This window comes from Xyrauchen texanus, chromosome 3 (assembly GCF_025860055.1).
Source record: "Xyrauchen texanus isolate HMW12.3.18 chromosome 3, RBS_HiC_50CHRs, whole genome shotgun sequence".
NCBI classification, from domain to species: domain Eukaryota; kingdom Metazoa; phylum Chordata; class Actinopteri; order Cypriniformes; family Catostomidae; genus Xyrauchen; species Xyrauchen texanus.
The window spans coordinates 15,817,478-15,834,462 of NC_068278.1; the positions used below are offsets into that span (position 1 = coordinate 15,817,478).

Genomic DNA, 16,985 nt, shown 5'->3' on the forward strand with positions numbered 1-16,985 from the left:
GTAGATACAGGTGCAATCTGAAGAAGCTCCATAACTCTCAGCCCCGTTTGTATTTTCATCGTATTTTGATGTAGAAAATGGGCGCAAAATGAGGTGGGTTTGTTTTTGTATTAATATTCATTGAATGTTTTAGGAAAGTGCATGTGCTCCATAAAGTTAACTAAAGCTTGAGGTCCGTTTAGCATTTTTGTGTTAAACCTGCACTGGATACATTATAGATTAAGTGATGATCACATTGTTAGCCTAATATTTATGGATTTTTTTTTTTTTTTAAATATAGTGAGTGATTGTACAAGCTATAGCCTATTTGTGGTATACATTTCACCAGAGACTTTCGATTGTGAGAAAATGAATGTGAAAGTGAATTCGTTTAAGATGGCAACCTTTTCTATATAGAAAAGTCTTACATGATTATTACTGTTTTGTTAGAAAGCTATTGAATTAGATTGGAAATCACAACTGTTAAACCCATAAATCATTAAAAATAGTATGTTAACCAGTCAGTGGCGAAATAGCGCAGCTTAATAGTTACTGACGTCACACATTGTTTTAGCCTGGGGTGTAACAAATTATACTTAAGTGAAAGTATGGATACTGAGTGAAAAGTCCAAGTTTCTAGCCGCAAACATACGTGAGTGAAAGTAAAATAGTATTCAAGTTTAAATTGTATTAAAAAGTAACCTTTTTCCTAGTTTGAATTAAATCAAGAGTGTAGATGGTGTGAGAGAGGATGTTGATAAATTTGATTCGTTTGAAAGTCGCCTTTTTACTGTCTCTGACATTTGCAACCGGGTCAAAGAATCATGTTACAATAACAACGTTTTGCTAAATTATTTGTATGTGGGCTGTTGTACATGGCAATTTCCAGGCGGAATGAACACTAGCTGCTAAAACAACAATGACTTTTATCCCCTTTCACTCAAATCATGAGTAAATTATCATAAACATTTTTCGCTCTAATCCTCACACAATACTATTTTATGACATATAAACACTTACAGAAAATACAGAATTAAATTATATACATTAAGCACCACCCCCACCCCTCCCCCGACACAAACAAGCACTCCAGTGGTTCGACTATTTTCAAAAAACTATAAGAATGCACATACACATTTAAAACTAGAGATCCCTCTCCACTGCCCTTCCATGAGAATCCTCCAAATAGGCCAAATATCTACCCCACTTCCTATTAAACAAATCCCATTTTCCCAGCTTACTATATATCACCTCCTTGAATGCTGCCACCCGCCCATCTCTGTGCACCACTCCTTAAAAGAGGGTGCTCTCCATCCCCTAAGAATGATCTGTTAGAGATCTTCTATACCCTGCTCTGGGAATACTGTACAATGAACCAGAAGCGATTTTTAATACAACCCTTTCTACTTCTCTACAGATTTATATGTGCTCAAATGTACAAGACATTGGGGATGTGTTAATTTATTATAGTGGTGTTGTTTTGCAGAAACACATAAAGGCAGCCTATTTACAACATACTGTACACTATTTAAAATAGTAGAGACCGGGGTATTTGTCACACTTTTTACTCCAGTAAATATGTTTCTGGGTAGGTTTATTTTTGAAACCCAATTTCTGTACAGACACACCTAAAAGAGATCGTTCACCCAAAAATGCAAATGGTCATCATTTACTGGGATGGTACGAGGGTGAGAAGTGAATACATTTCTTCTGCTTAAGACAAATAAAGATTTTTAGAATATTTTTTTAATATTTCAGCTCTGTAGGTCCATACAATGCAAGTGAATGGTGACCAAAACTTTGAAGCTCCAAAAGCACAGAGAGGCAGCTTAACAAAAATCCTTATAACTCCAGTGGTTAAATCCATGTCTTCAGAAGCGATATGATAGGTGTGAGTGAGAAACAGATCAATATTTTAGTACTTTTTTAATATTAATTCTCCTCCCTGTCCAGTAGGTGGCGATATGCACAAATAATGTGAATTGCCAAAAACAAAATTAGAAGAATGTTAAAGTGAAAGTGCAGATTGATAGTAAAGAAATTATTTAAATATTGATCTGTCACCTACAATTATCATAATTCTTCTGAAGACATGGATTAAACCACTGGAGTCTTATGGATTATTTTAATGCTGCCTTTATGTGCTTTTTGTGACCTTTAAAGTTCTGGTACCTGTTCACTTGCATTGTATGGACTTACAGAGATAGAAAGTCATACACATCTGGTATGGCATGAGGGTGAGTAAATGATTAGAGAATTTTCATTTTTGGGTGAACCATCACTTTAAAGTATTGGTTCCATGGTCACACAAAAACAAACAGCTATTAAACCAGTGGCATAGAAACTGACCAAGTTTCACAGACATGTGAATAATGTGTTCCTGAACAAAGGGGGTGGGGGGTCCAAATCAAATGTATCAGTCAATATCTGGTGTGTCCAACAGCTGCATTAAATACTGCAGTGCATCTCCTTGTGGACTGCACCTGGAGATGTTACCCCACTCTTCTACCAAGGCACTTCAAGTTCCCAGACATTTCTGGGGGGAATGGCCCTAGCCCTCACCCTCTGACAGGTCCCAGACATGCTCAATGGGATTGACCACCGGACTCTTCACTGGCCAGCTGATATTCCTGTCTTGCAGGAGGGTCATGTCAGGATGAGCCTGTAGGAAGGGTACCTACAGGAGGATGTCTTCCCTGTAACGCACAATGTTGAGATTGCCTGCAGTGACAACAAGCTCAGTACAATGATGCTGTGACACACCACCCCAGACCATGACGGACCCTCCATCTCCAAATCGATCCCGCTCCAGAGTACAGGCCTCGGTGTAACGTTCATTCCTTCAAAGATAAATCGGAGTCCTGTCTGGTCCAGCGAAGGTGGGTTTGTGCCCATAGGCGATGACAACAGTCTCTCTCAGCCTAGTGTGGACAGTCTGAGCACTGATGGAGGGATTGTACATTCCTGGTGTCACTCGGTCAGCTGTTGTTGCCATCCTGTACCTGTCCTGCAGGTGTGATATTTGTATGTACCGATCCTATGCAGATGATGTTACATGTGGTCTGCCACTGCAAGGACGATCAGCTGTCCTTCCGGTCTCCCTGTAGCACTGTCTTAGGCGTCTCACAGTACGGACATTGCAATTTATTGCCCTGGCCACATCTGCAGTCCTCATGCCTCCATACAGCATGCCTAAGGCACGTTCATGCAGATGATCAGGGACCCTGGGCATCTTTATTTTGGTGTTTTTAAGAGTCAGTAGAAAGATCTCTTTAGTGTCCTGACTTTTTATAACTGTGACCTTATTTGCCTGCCGTCTGTAAGCTGTTAGTCTCTTAATGACCGTTCCACAGGTGAATGTTCATTAACTGTTTATTGTTCATTGAACAAGCATAGAAAACATTGTTTAAACCCTTTTAAACAAAGATCTGTAAAGTTATTTGGATTTTTACAAAATGATCTTTAAAATACAGTGTCCTGAAAAGGGGATGTTTCTTTTGAGTTTATTTGGAATTGTCATTCTGTGCTTAACATGAAACAAGATGATGTCGAATTGTGTTTAGCCAGGCTTAAGTATGGGTTAAAAATTTCAAGTGTGAAAAGCCCTATTGTAATTGATAAACTGTACAAACCTATGACATTTAAAACACATGTGACAACCTGCCCCAATATAAATGTGAAATAGGAGATATACCTATGGCCTTGTCCATAGTTCAATCTTTCGGTTTAAATCTACCTTCTTTAAAGGTGCATTCATTCATTTGTGGCTAATATAAAAAGTTTTACACATTTCCAAATTAATTGTGCTCTTGTGAAGAGTGATCTGAAGGTTTTACACTCACATGAGATGAAGACTGTACTCATAGAAGTTTTCTATAATAAGTGTTTTTATTATACATGGTGCGGGTCACCTCTTCAGTGTGTTTGGCCATGTTGAAATGACATGGTCCGCTGTGTTTAAACGTCGAAGAAAATCCTTGTGCTCATTGGCTGCCGCCTATGTAGATATGCTTGACTATGCTTAGCGTAGTGTTGTTGGATGATGCGAAGAGCTAAAAGAACATGATGGAACATATTATTATCGAGGCATACACAATGTTGTAATTAATTTTTTAGACCATTCTCTAAAATAGTATCAGTGGAATTTACAGAAAACTCATTCAAGTTTCCCTTGAACTTTTAAAAATTATGTGTGTAGTCGATGTATGTTAGTAATGGACAGTTTTCAGCTTTGTTCACAAATGCAACCGGAACCGGGGGTCCATGTACCTTCACCTCCATGAAACGGCATTCGTCTTCATTCTTTTAGGAGCTTGGCCCGGCGATAGATTTTGAGTAAAGCATGACACTTGTTTGCTTGGAAATAAAATGAGTTCTTTTAATAGAATATTTATGGACATGCTAAATTTGATCATCAAAAACAATTCTAATCTTTCCTTTACCATGACATTCTGTATCGCTAGATAATTTAGGTTTATTTTATGCCAAGCAGTTCTCTAATAAAGGTAATAACTGTCTTTAGTAGTAACGTGGTTTACTCAAAATTCCCCCCGTAATCTACTCCTCTGGTCTTGGACATATACTGTTGGCAGCGTAGATGCAGCATCATGTAAATAGCTTTGTATATACAGTACAAATGATAAATTCCAATTTTTATATTTAAATAAAATCGATAAATGATACAAATATATTATATGATCAGAATTATACAAATATAAACAGATAAAAGGATGTGAACCCTCAAGAATTCCCTTCTAAAGTGTGTTGTCCTTCCTTTTTGTTACTTTCAGTTTTGAAGGTGATTTAAAAACCAGACTGCTTCAGCAGGAGTGCCACTTTACTTGGTCTCTAAGAGAAGAAGACTTTAATCTCCTCGATTTACAGAATCGTCTGGAGGAACAGATTCGGATGGAATCCGGCAAGAACAGAGTAACACGGGCTTACAGCAGCTTTGGATTTATTCATTACCTTCACGGCGACCTCCCGGCAGCACTAACAAATCTGCAGAAATCTGTGCAGCTCGCAAAAGAGTACTACAAAGAGACAAGCGATGAATTTCTTATTGTGACCTATGGCGACCTTGCCTGGTTGCACTATTATATGAAGGAATTCTCTCAATGTGAAGACTACTTGAGACTGTTAGAAAGGACCAATGGAAAATGTTTGGATGGATTCACCTATAGCATGCCTCTAGAGGTGCTCAGAGAAAAGGGTTGGGCTTTTCTTAAATTCTCTTACAAATATTACAATGCTGCAAAAGAATGCTTTAGACAGGCCCTTGAAATGATCCCACATGACAGCGATTTAAATACAGGCTATGCGATTGCACTGTACCGTACAACAACCGAGAACCCTGACTCTCAAGATTCGCCAACAATACAACAACTCCAAAAAGCAATAAAGCTTAATACAGATGATGCGGTTCTACTAGTTTTGCTGGCCCTGAGAAATGTTGACCAAAAAAATGATAAAAAAGATGATGATATGAAAAAATCACATACTGAACTGAGGATAAAGATGGTGATTAGTGCGCTTTTGAAGTCTCCTGAAAACCCGCATGTCATGAGATATGCAGCAAAATTCTTTCGTGAGTTGGAATCGTTGGACATGGCCATAAATCTACTGAAAAAAGCACTGCAGGATTCCCCAGGCTCAGCCTTCATACACCATCAATTAGCATTGTGTTACAAAAATAAGAAATATAAAGCAGATGGAAATTTCAAGTCGGACTTGAAACTGTGCATCGATCATCTAAAAATGGCTGTTTCTTTAAGGCCTTCGTTCATTATTGCTATGGCAGATCTGGCACAACATTATGGACTGGATGGTTCTATCTCAGAAGCTGAGAGACTTTTTGAACAAGCATTCAAAGAGGCTATTTACAGAAAGCAACATCTGCAGTCTGTGTATTGTTCGTATGGCAAGTACCAGCTCAACACCAAACATTCTGAACAACTAGCCATACAAAACTTCATGCAAGGCCTGAGGCTGCAGCCTGAATCAGCAGAAGGCAAGATGTGTGAGTCAAGGCTGAAAAGGGTTGCTGAATGTCGAATTAAAAAGCTGAAAGATCCTAATGACAGTACGGCATGCTACATACAAGGATTCATTCATGAAGTAGCAGGTAAAACACTCCAGGCTGCAGAGTTCTATGAGAAAGCCTTAAGGAATGGCCTTGCTGTTGGTAAATACAGTTTTTCTATTGTACCACACTCCCAATGTAGTTTTTCACATTAAAGAGATAGATCATTTACTCACCCTCATGCCATGCCAGATGTGTATGACTTTTTCTTCTGCTGAACACAAAGAAAGATTTTTAGAATAATATTTCAGCTCTGTAGGTCCATACAATGCAAGTGAATTGTGACCAGAACACCAAAAGCTCCAAAAATCACAAAGTCAGCGTAAAAGTAATCCATAAGACAGACCAAAATATAACACATTTTTCACTATACATCTTAACAGCAGTCTCCTTGGCGATCATGATTTCGAGCTCGATTACACTTCCAATTGACCTTATTCAGCCCCGCCCATTTTCAGTGCTCCTCGTTTCCGAGATTTGTCTCTTAACCTCTGGTGCATATTGAAGCTACTGAGAAGAGTCAATCAAAATTGATTATTTGTGAGAGCACAAGAGTTGATGGTGAGTCTACACCACCCCTTTACTACATGAAAATGCTAGTGAGGTGTTTTTCTGTCACTGTAAAGTTTTCAACTAATAATTTGTTAAAATGTGTAGTTGACATGACATTTCAAACAAACAGTGACAGCTTGTATTATTTCACATGAAAGTTGTCACACCACATTTTTAAAGTCTTAAATGTGATTAAAACAGTTGTAAAGGGAATATAAATTAAATGTATACCTTCACATGTTTATGTGTGTTTATGTGTATGTGTATAAATATAGTAGCACCCCTCCCAGTTTAACACCCAAAATATCTGCTCCCTTTAACTCTAACACGATGGGTGAATGACATTAGAAGATGGTACAGAGATGTGTTTAATGAATTTGTGTTTTCTCTTGGAGTTTCATGAGCACAGTCACATCAGTACGTCCACAGGGTGAAGATCTGGTGAATTTATGAATGAAGTACTCTTATTTTAAAATCTCCCCGCTCTACTTCCAGTTATTACATCCTCTAAACACTTTAAAATACTCATGATAACCTTTGACAACTCTATAACCTGTAAATCCATTTGACATAAACACCATAGATTCCTATAAAGCAACCGCTAGACCGGAAGTTCAAAGACAAATGTTTAAAAATGGTTGCTTGCTAGTTTCTCTGGCGCATAAGGTGAATAGTGCCATCTAGCGCTCGGCGCATTCATCAATCACTAGGAAGTGTAATCGAGCTTGAAATCATGATCGTGTGTAGAGACTGCAATGATAAATGTACAGTGAAAAATAAGGTATAATTGGGTCTGTTCTCACCCAAAACCAACTGGATCATTTCAGAAGACATTAATTAAACATCTGGAGTTGTATGAATTACTTTTATGCTGCCTTTATCTCCTTTTGGAGCATTTTAAGTTCTGGTTACCATACACTTGCATTGTTTGGACCTACAGAGCCAAAATATTCTTCTAAAATTCTTTTGTGTTCTTTGTTTGTCTGCCATTGGTCAGTTCTCTCTACAAGAAAGTAAACTGACAAAAATGACACACATTTGCTTCCCTTTAATCCCCATAGTTCTCTTTATGCAAACATACAACTTGCAAAATGCATATTATTCAGGAAGAATGTGTATATTTCTTAAATAGGTGAAAGCATTCTTCTCACAGAAATCAGGATTTGGTTCATGGACTTCAAAGAAAAAGGAACATCTGTTGTTGATCTGCTCTTTGAAGAAGAATCAAAGATTTGTGATGAAGGACAGTTTGGCGATAACAGACTTAAGATTGTCAGAGGCAAATTGAAAGAGAAAAGTGCGTACGTGGTAGAGATTGACATTTGCGACGCCAAGAGGATTCTTAAATGGGAAAGATGTGTTCTCACTCCTGGACCCCATGCAGTTCTACTCGCCTTCCGTCTTGATCACGGGGAATTCACAAAGAAGACCAAAGAGATTCTTGAAGATTTAGAGTTTCTTGGAGAGAAATTCTGGAATCATGTCATTGTGGTATTTACAGAAGGAGACTGTAGTATAAATGAATATACTGGAGCTCAGAGAGAAGTTTTGGAGTGGATTTTTGAAAAATGTGGATACAAATACTACATCTCTGGCTCTGCACCAGAAATGATACTAAGGATGATTAGGAGAAATAATTCAATGCATCTGCTTTTACCAGAGATTTCAGATGGAGCTTCTCAATCCCCTTCAGAAGTCTTAAGAGTAAGTAATTTATTAAATGCGTTCATAATGCTTCATTGATAATCTCTTAAATAAATGGACTTATGAAGGTCTAATTTGAAATAAAATTCTGTGTTTATAGAAAAGGTCAAAATGCAGTACTTTATATTTTGTACAGGGGCCAGCCAAAAAAGATTTGTTCACTCCAGAGATCATTGTTCAGGATGGACAAACTAAATACAGGTATTGTGTCTAGAGACAGGTGGTGGAAGCTATAAAAGTGTATCAGTTTCCATTCAAGAGTGTGTGTTTTTTTATTTGATCAAACAGGCTACGATGCAGTAATGCAGGCTGGTTTCAATGTGAGTTTACACAGGTTGGTTTTAACATGTTGGGAGAAGGGGAGGTGTTGTACAACACTGTTCTTCAGGGAAGAAACTGTCCAGCCCTCGCCAACTGTTACCCAGCAGGGCCTCTGTATGACATCAAATGTGTTCAGGGTGAGCTCTCTCAACTCAAACTGCCTCACTGCGAGACCTCCATTGGTGAGTTGTCAATCAGAGATTTACTGAATTTAATCTCTGAATAAGACCTATTTCAACTTCATGCATAAGCAGTACATATTTACTTGGTGCTTGTAAGCAGCTACAATTAGTGTGTGCAGAGCATAATAAAAGATGGATTTCACAGCTGAGCCTGTTTTTGCTGCACGTAGCATTATTTTGTTTGCAATATAGGTTTTTTATGAAACCACATAAAATAATGAAGTAAACTACTACTAAAACTACCCAATGTTTGAAAAAGGAAATCTGTCTTGTTGAAGGATATAATGCAGTTACTACATACATGTACATGCACACAAACAGCACTTTCTTAGTCTGGCTGAATCCAAACAGTTTTAGTAGTTTGCGAAAACTATCATTAAAATAATTCCTCATTGTAGTGTCCCAGAAATGCCGAGGCTTAGCTACACACTGCTTATGTGTGCATGTGAAACAGGCCTAATATTAGGCCAATGTAAAACAGCAAAAATGTCAAATGTTTTCTTTTTTTAATCGCAGAGGATGCACACCACTCTGTGACCGTTATACGTTTCTCTAATCACATTGTTGATATTCTGAAACCTGAGAATGTCACAAGAACACATGTGACAGTGAGCATCCAAGGAACATCATCATTCTGGATTTCCAAGATATTAAACTGGTTTAAGAATAGGATCTATGGACAAGTGATGCTGTTCTACCAACCATCTTATCATAGGCTGCATGTGTACCTACAACCACGCAACGTGAACCCTAAAGAAGTAAGCCATAATGAGGTTTGAGTAAATGTAGTTTAGGCTTTCTTTGTCATTTTGACTGGCTTTTAACCCTATCTTTACTTTGTTTTTTTAGGTGAAAAAATTGAATAAAAATTATCAATTAATCCAATCACCGTGTGATTGCATGCTTAAACTTAACTGTACGTACAGCATGTCCTGTGATACTATAGATGAGCATGGACGTTCATTGATGCCAGTAAAAACGTTACAACCAGTGGTCAGTATGTATTAGTACAAGCACAAGACATAACACAAGGCATGACAAACATTTCCTACTACATGCATGATAAATAATGTGAGGTTTCTCAAACACAATTACCACAAAAAATTATTTAGGCTTGTCCCTCCTTTAAAAAAAGCAAATATCAAAGTTACAGTGAGGCACTTACAATTGAAGTGAATGGGGGCAATTTTTGGAGGGTTTAAAGTCAGAAATGTGAAGCTTATAATTTTATAAACACACTTACATTCATTCTTCTGTTAAATCTCATGTATTATTTGAGCTCTAAAGTTATTTAAACTGTCATTTTTACAGTCAGTTTAGAGTTTATTGACATTGCATCATGATGGAAACAAAGATGTAAGAAAATGTTTATAAGTGATTTTATCACACTAAAATGATGTTTACACACAACCTTTGACTTGTGTTTATACTTTTGAAAAAGTGAGTATTCCTTAAAGTTGGAAATCACTGGCAATTCTTATATTTTAAATCCAATACAATTTTTATTACAATTGAAAATTAAATGTTGAATAGTTATAATAGATTACTTATTTTTTTCTCTTTTAATTATAATATTAAAGTCTACAAAATAACACATGGAATGGGAATTTTGTTGTGACCAAAAGTGCTAAACAAAATAAAAAATAAATGATTAATAAAGTAGCCTAATAGCTTTGTCTAAATTGCAGCTTTATACACATTTTCTCAATCAAGTTCATGATGTTTCCACCTGGGATGCTTTTTAAACAGTATTAAAGGAGTTCACATATACAGTAGCAAAAAGTATTTGAACACTTTGGATTTACCTGCATTTATGTATACTTTGTCTTAAAATGTTCATCTTAGTTACAAAAATGAACTAATAAAACACAAATTATTGTATTTGTCTTGTAAATATTGAATACATCATTCAAACATTCACAGTGTAGGTTGGTAAAAGTATGTGAACCCATGGGCTAATGAGGTCAACAAAAGCTAATTAGATGTGGGAGTTGGCAAACCTGGCATCTAATTAATGAAACGAAATTGGAGGTAGGTGATAGAGCTACTTTGACTTATGAAAAGCACCTAAACAACAAGAAGCATCTATGGACGTGGACCATGCCTAGGAAAAAAGAGATCTAAAAAAAAGGGCTCTGTCTATAAATGGAGATGATTTAATACTGTGGCTACTCTCCCTATAAGTGACTTTCCAGTCAAGATGACTCAAAGGGCACACCACAGAATGCTCAATGAGATGAAAATTAAAACCCTAGCGTTACAGCTGAAGACTTAAAGGAATCATTGGAACTGGTTCAAATCACTGTTCATGAGACTACTATACTGTACATAAAACATTAAATAGGCATGGTGTCCATGGCAGGACACCACGATTAAGCTGCAGATTTCCAACAAAATCATTGCTGCATGCCTGAATTTGGCAAAAGACCACCTTTACAATACTGGGAAAATGTTTTGTGGACTGATAAAACTAAGGTTGAATAGTTTGGGAAGAACACACAGCACTACCTTTGGCGTAAAATGGGCACTGCATACCAACATGAAAACATCATCCCAACAGTGAAGGGGCACTTTACATCATCGAGGGAAAAATTCCCAAGTTCATCAAGATATACAGGATAATGTCAGGATGGCTGTGCGTTAGCTTAAGCTCAGTAGAAGTTGGGTGATGCAGCAGGACAATGACCCTAAACATCCAAGTAAATCTACTACAGGGTGGCATGAAAAAAAGAAAATCCACCCTTTGGAGTGGCCCAGTCAGAGCCCAGACATTAACACAAAAGAGATGCTGTGAAATGACATCAAGAGAGCAGTTCACACCAGACTTCATAAGAATATGGCTGAGCTGAAGCATTTATTTAAGGAAGAATGGTCCAAAATTTCTTCTGAATGTTGTGCAGGTCTTATCCACAGCTACCAGAAATGTTTGGTTGAGGTTATTGCTGCCAAAAGAGGAATCGACCAGTTATGAAATACAAGGAGTCTCTTACATTTTCCACAGCACTGTGAATGTTTAATGGGATGTGTTCAATAAAAACATGAAGATTATAATTGTTTGTGTGTTGCTAGCTTGTTTATACTTGTGAATTTGATGAAGATGAGATCAAATTTTATGACAAATTAATGCAGAAAACCAGGTTATTCCAAAGGGTTCGCATAATTTTCTTGTCACAGTATGCTAGGCACTTGCGTACACGATTGTTATTGTGGTGCCTTTTAATCAATTAACATATCCCTCTTCGTGAATACTTGGCTTTCTCTTTTCTTTGCAAGGCAACCAAATTTATCTGCACCGTTCCTTGGGAACATTTATATCCAACATTTGATATAAAGTTGCCGGATGGCGTGATGAATGTGAAATTATGGCTCAAAAAGGGAGACCCCAAAAAAGGAATAGTCAAAGATGTATGGAACCTTGAAGTACCACTCGAAGGTAAGCATTGCTGTGCATATTGTGTTACTGAAATTGTGGAAAAATGACAATTTTGGGAAGTTCAATGGGAATCACAGACATTGTTTACTCTTTATATGGTATATAATATACATACTAGACTGCCAATTACTGCTTATTAGACTGTGTCATCCCTGTTATTTATAGGCAACTGTGTCATTAAAGCTTAAGTCTCAGAGATAATTACAAGCGTAATTTCTTTGGCAATGCCAAAATTAATTTATGTCCAACTTTGCTATGTGGGCATTATGGTTTAGTTTCAGATAAAATGTTAAATATGTTCTGGTAAAAAATACAATATTATCCTCTATTTAGCCATTTATCATTTGTAAAATTATAGTAAATTTACAAATTTTAAGACATCACAAAAATGTCCATGATTACAACAGTCAAGTTAGAGAAGATGGATTCATAATGTCATTAATTAAAAGGGTAAAGTTACAACTTTAATGAGATGCAGCTGTATAATTATCAGTTTTACAAAGTTGTGAATGGTTTAATATGGGGATCTAAACAATTTAGTAATGCCAGCATGATGGAAATAGTAGCAAAATATTTAATTTGTTCTATTCTGTTATTCTTCAATTTGTCATAAACAAGGCTAATACAACATTGCACAGTTAATTAGAGACAATAAAGGGCCCTTGCACTGATTTACATGCATATTGCATATGAGCTCTTTTGTTTTGTTTTTTTAATCAAGAAAATACTAATATTCACTGTGGCAAAGATGATTCAGAATGTCATAAATCCCTCCAGTGACTGGTATAGTCAATGACAAAATGTTAACTGGGTTAATAATTACTTTTTATCTTACAGAATATAAAGCAGAAAAAAGCAAACAGATGACATCATCTGATGAGCAATGTAAGCACATGATCTTAACATAATCTTAGCCATTTATTTCATTTGCTATTTTAGAACTTTTTTTAATCTTTAATCTTTTTTTTTTTTGTCTCAAAAACTAATGTAACTCTTATGAATAATTGTTTAGTTTTGATATGTTGACTACATCCCATTTTCCTCTACAGTTGCATCCTTTCTGCTTGAAAACAAAAGCAAACTCATCCAAAGGGTGAGAAATGTTGATCCCATTTTAGATGACCTTGATAAATTCATTGAACCAGAAGAGATGAGTGAAATCAGAGCAATGACAACATCACAGAAAAAAACGAGGGCCATCTACGATATTACAGATAAACAAGGTCTTTTATCAAAACAAACCTTTTTTGATTCGCTTCACAAAAATGAAACCATTCTTATGAAAGATATGACAACAGACAATGACTAATACTACTCGTGTATGTGAAATGAACACTCAATCAGCAGACAAACTGATGTATTAATATGTAAGCTATGGTATAACTAACATTTGTAAAAGCATGTTAATTGTCACAATTGTCTCAAATGTGTTAAACATTTTATGGGGTGTCCTGCTTTGCAGTGTAATTTGACAATAATGTTTAGATTGGAGTGATTATGAGTCAATGGCTTTGTTTCAATTTATGGTATGGGATAAAAGCTCAATTGTAAATAAGTATTCAGATGTATTTTTTATTTTTTTATATTTGATTTAGTCTTGTCATCTCATTTGACCTTTTTTGTATTTAAGCCCTCATGTTTGCCTTTGTCCTTGTCAAGTACGGTTGTAATGTCACTTCATGATTAGTTCCTGTACATGGATTTTGCTTATAACCAAGTCAAGTTAAAGATTTGGTAAGTCTTTCTGTTTAGTTTAGTATTTTATCACTGTTAATAAAACTGCACTTGTGTTCACTATTTCATCATCCTCTTCCGCTCCTGCCTGCCAGCAACGTTACAGAATACATGACCTACCCTATCATGAACCCAGTAGTTTAACTTAACCTTTTATGCCATGGGAAATGTCCACTTAAGGATTATGTTGTGGAATTTTGTGGACTGTGTCACTTGGTGGACTATAGTGATATTGCCCTTAAGGACCATGAGCCTGCGCCCACGCCTGCCATGGACAACGCGGCTGTGCCAACGACTGCATGGATAAAGTCTCGGCCGTTGCAGACCCAGCGTCTGATGTCTCGGCAGCCACAGAGCCAGCGCCAGAAATCTCAGCTTCAAATAAGGGAAGAAGAGGAGGATTAGAAGATCGATCTAGAAGACCCACCAACATTCTTCTCTTGCAGATGGATGACTACATCTACTCCAGACATAGAATTTTTGTCTGTCCACCTGTCCAAGAAAACAGCCATTGGAGTAATGAGTTAGGAGACAGTGACCACAGGCAAGCTGGCTAGCAACTTGCAGTATAGACCTCAAAACCCCAAGACCTTTCCCAGGTGGAAAAGTAAGAAGAACAACCCAACCACAGAAAATAATATAGCTTATAAAGCCTGAACTGCAAAATACAGAAGAGCCTAAATCCAGGCTGCAAGATCAAACTGGAGAGTAAAAGACAAAATATCTGGACAGGGATAGAAAGTAACTCTGGGATCTTTTAAAAGCAATGAGTAATGAGGACACAAGAGCAGCTCCTTTTGCTATTGAACAATACCACAAAACTGGTGTTGTGGAAAATTTATATTTTACTTTCTTTAAGGCATTATGTGGATTTTCTTTGATTCAATTTCTCTCCTCTAAGTATTTTCTTTTTCACCTGGCAGGCACAGAGACACACACACACACACACACAGTAAAACAGATGGTCAAGGAAAAAAAGCCTTTTGAACTCCTCAATATGAGTACAGGAAAGATTATTTAGCCATAAATAAAGCCTTTTGTTGAGTTTCACGGGTGTGAAACTCAGTGAAGCTCAACAAAGGACCACTGTCTTCAGGACAAGTTAGCGTTTATATGGCCTTTTGATGACCTCACAGATGGACTGTAAAACCCAGGGGGGCTTAGAAGAGCCACTGGTATTTCTAAAACCAGCTAAAACTGGTTTTAGTGGGATGAGTGGAAAATTACGGAAGAAGGGACTTTGAGGACGGGGTATAAATAGGCCATGTGTTTTCTGTGTGAGTTAGGTCTTGTTCCTATTGCGAGGTAGCTGTCGTGATAGTTTTGTGAACAAACCTCTTTTAAAAGAATAAACTATCTTTTAAAATATAATTTGGATCCCGATGTCTCTTATCTTGATGCATATTTGTTTAATAATTGTTTTTGCCACAACACTGGCAATCTGATTTATTGATAACTATGAGCATGTCAGCAACATCTTTGTACCTGAGGACAGGAAACAACAGGTCCATGAAGAGCAGAAGAAAATGACAAGTTCAGAGCTGCAAGAAGCTTACATAAACAAGAAATTAAACATGAGGGAAATTGAAGAAGCTTTGAAGACCTTGAATGAAAATACATTCCCTGGTCCAGACAAAATCACCAATGAAATGCTACAATATCTTGGCATGAAAGAAAAATAAAGCTTCTAGCCATATTTAAAAACAGCTGGAAGATAAGTCCAGCAGTTCTGGAGAATAGTTGACACTGTGCCCATTAACAAGAAAAACAAAGACAGAGCAAAGGTGGATAGTTACAGACTCATAAGCCTCCCAAGCTGTGCAGGCAAATGGAAATGCTCCAGACCAGACTCGTGGCAATTTAAGAAAAACAACATCACTCCTGAACAGGCAGACTTCAATCAACACTGTTCAATTGAGGACCAGGTGACATACATTGCCCAGGTGATTGAAGACAGCTTGCAAGAAACACACTCTGACTTTATGGATTGACATGGAGAAGACCTTTGATGAGGTCTGGAAGGATGCACCCAGACTCCCAAAGAGTGGTGTATCAGGCTGCATAGTCCAGTGGATCTCCTAATACCTGATCAACAGGAAGGCTAGTTCATGTAAATCAAGCATACAGTTGCAAGAAGACGCTGAAAGAAGGAATCCCCCAAAGAGGATTACTCAGTCCCACTTTGTTCCTTGTCTTAACGACATTGTCAGAAAACTGCCTTAAAATGTTAATGGGGCCATCTATTCTGATGATCTTGTATTCTGGCGCTCAGGGTAGGGTTGCACCAGCTGTATGTCATTTCTCACGTAATTTAGGACGTAAAGTGCACACTAAGGGCTTAGTAACCTGTTAACCTTCTGCATCAGCTAGTCAGATCAGTGCCCTCGTCACACTGGGATCATGACAACAGAACATCTACTTTAGGCATGCCAACTACATGAGAGACTGAGGTGTCAGATCTAGATAACAGAGACATCGGTGGAGATTAAGCTCTTCGGCGGCCTGAAGGACCTGCAGCATGCAGAAGCCTTCGTACTGGAGACTTGCGTGTCCGTTTGAGTGTTTGAAAAGAAGATATTTCAAATTACTACTTCAGAAAAGGTTTATTTCCTGTTAATTTCAATCATACTGTATTTGGCCATTGACAAGTATTCTATAAACAAATGAATCTTCAATGTGATTGATTCAGTCAAGTCAAATGTATTTGCCAGACTTAAGAAAAACAATGTGTTTCATGTGGGCCTTGAGCCGCAACAGGGGGGCTTGTTTTACCCCAAATGCTATCCTTTTGCTTATTGGACAGTTTTGATTTCATCACCTTGAAAAAAAAAACTCAAAATGATAAACAAGTATTTTGTATTAAATGTAAATTTCAGGGATTTGCATTAGCTACATAAATTTGCAAGATAGCAAAACAGAATTGCAAAAAATAAACATTGTTTTCTTAACAGCTTTCTGAATATGCCATTGATCGAATGCCCCCAACTCATGTCATTGT

At 37.2% G+C, this 16,985-nt stretch overlaps 1 protein-coding gene across 1 annotated transcript; it reads left to right on the plus strand.

The window, feature by feature from the left end:
• On the plus strand, positions 1 to 14,031 carry LOC127631732 (uncharacterized). Its single transcript, XM_052110013.1, has 10 exons — positions 1 to 93; positions 4,770 to 6,163; positions 7,746 to 8,317; positions 8,454 to 8,518; positions 8,606 to 8,820; positions 9,337 to 9,578; positions 9,670 to 9,813; positions 12,094 to 12,253; positions 13,091 to 13,138; positions 13,303 to 14,031. The coding sequence occupies exons 1-10, from the start codon at positions 89 to 91 to the stop codon at positions 13,560 to 13,562; spliced, it is 3,105 nt and encodes a 1,034-aa protein (XP_051965973.1). The 5' UTR covers positions 1 to 88; the 3' UTR covers positions 13,563 to 14,031.
• Positions 14,032 to 16,985: the final 2,954 nt, after the last annotated feature.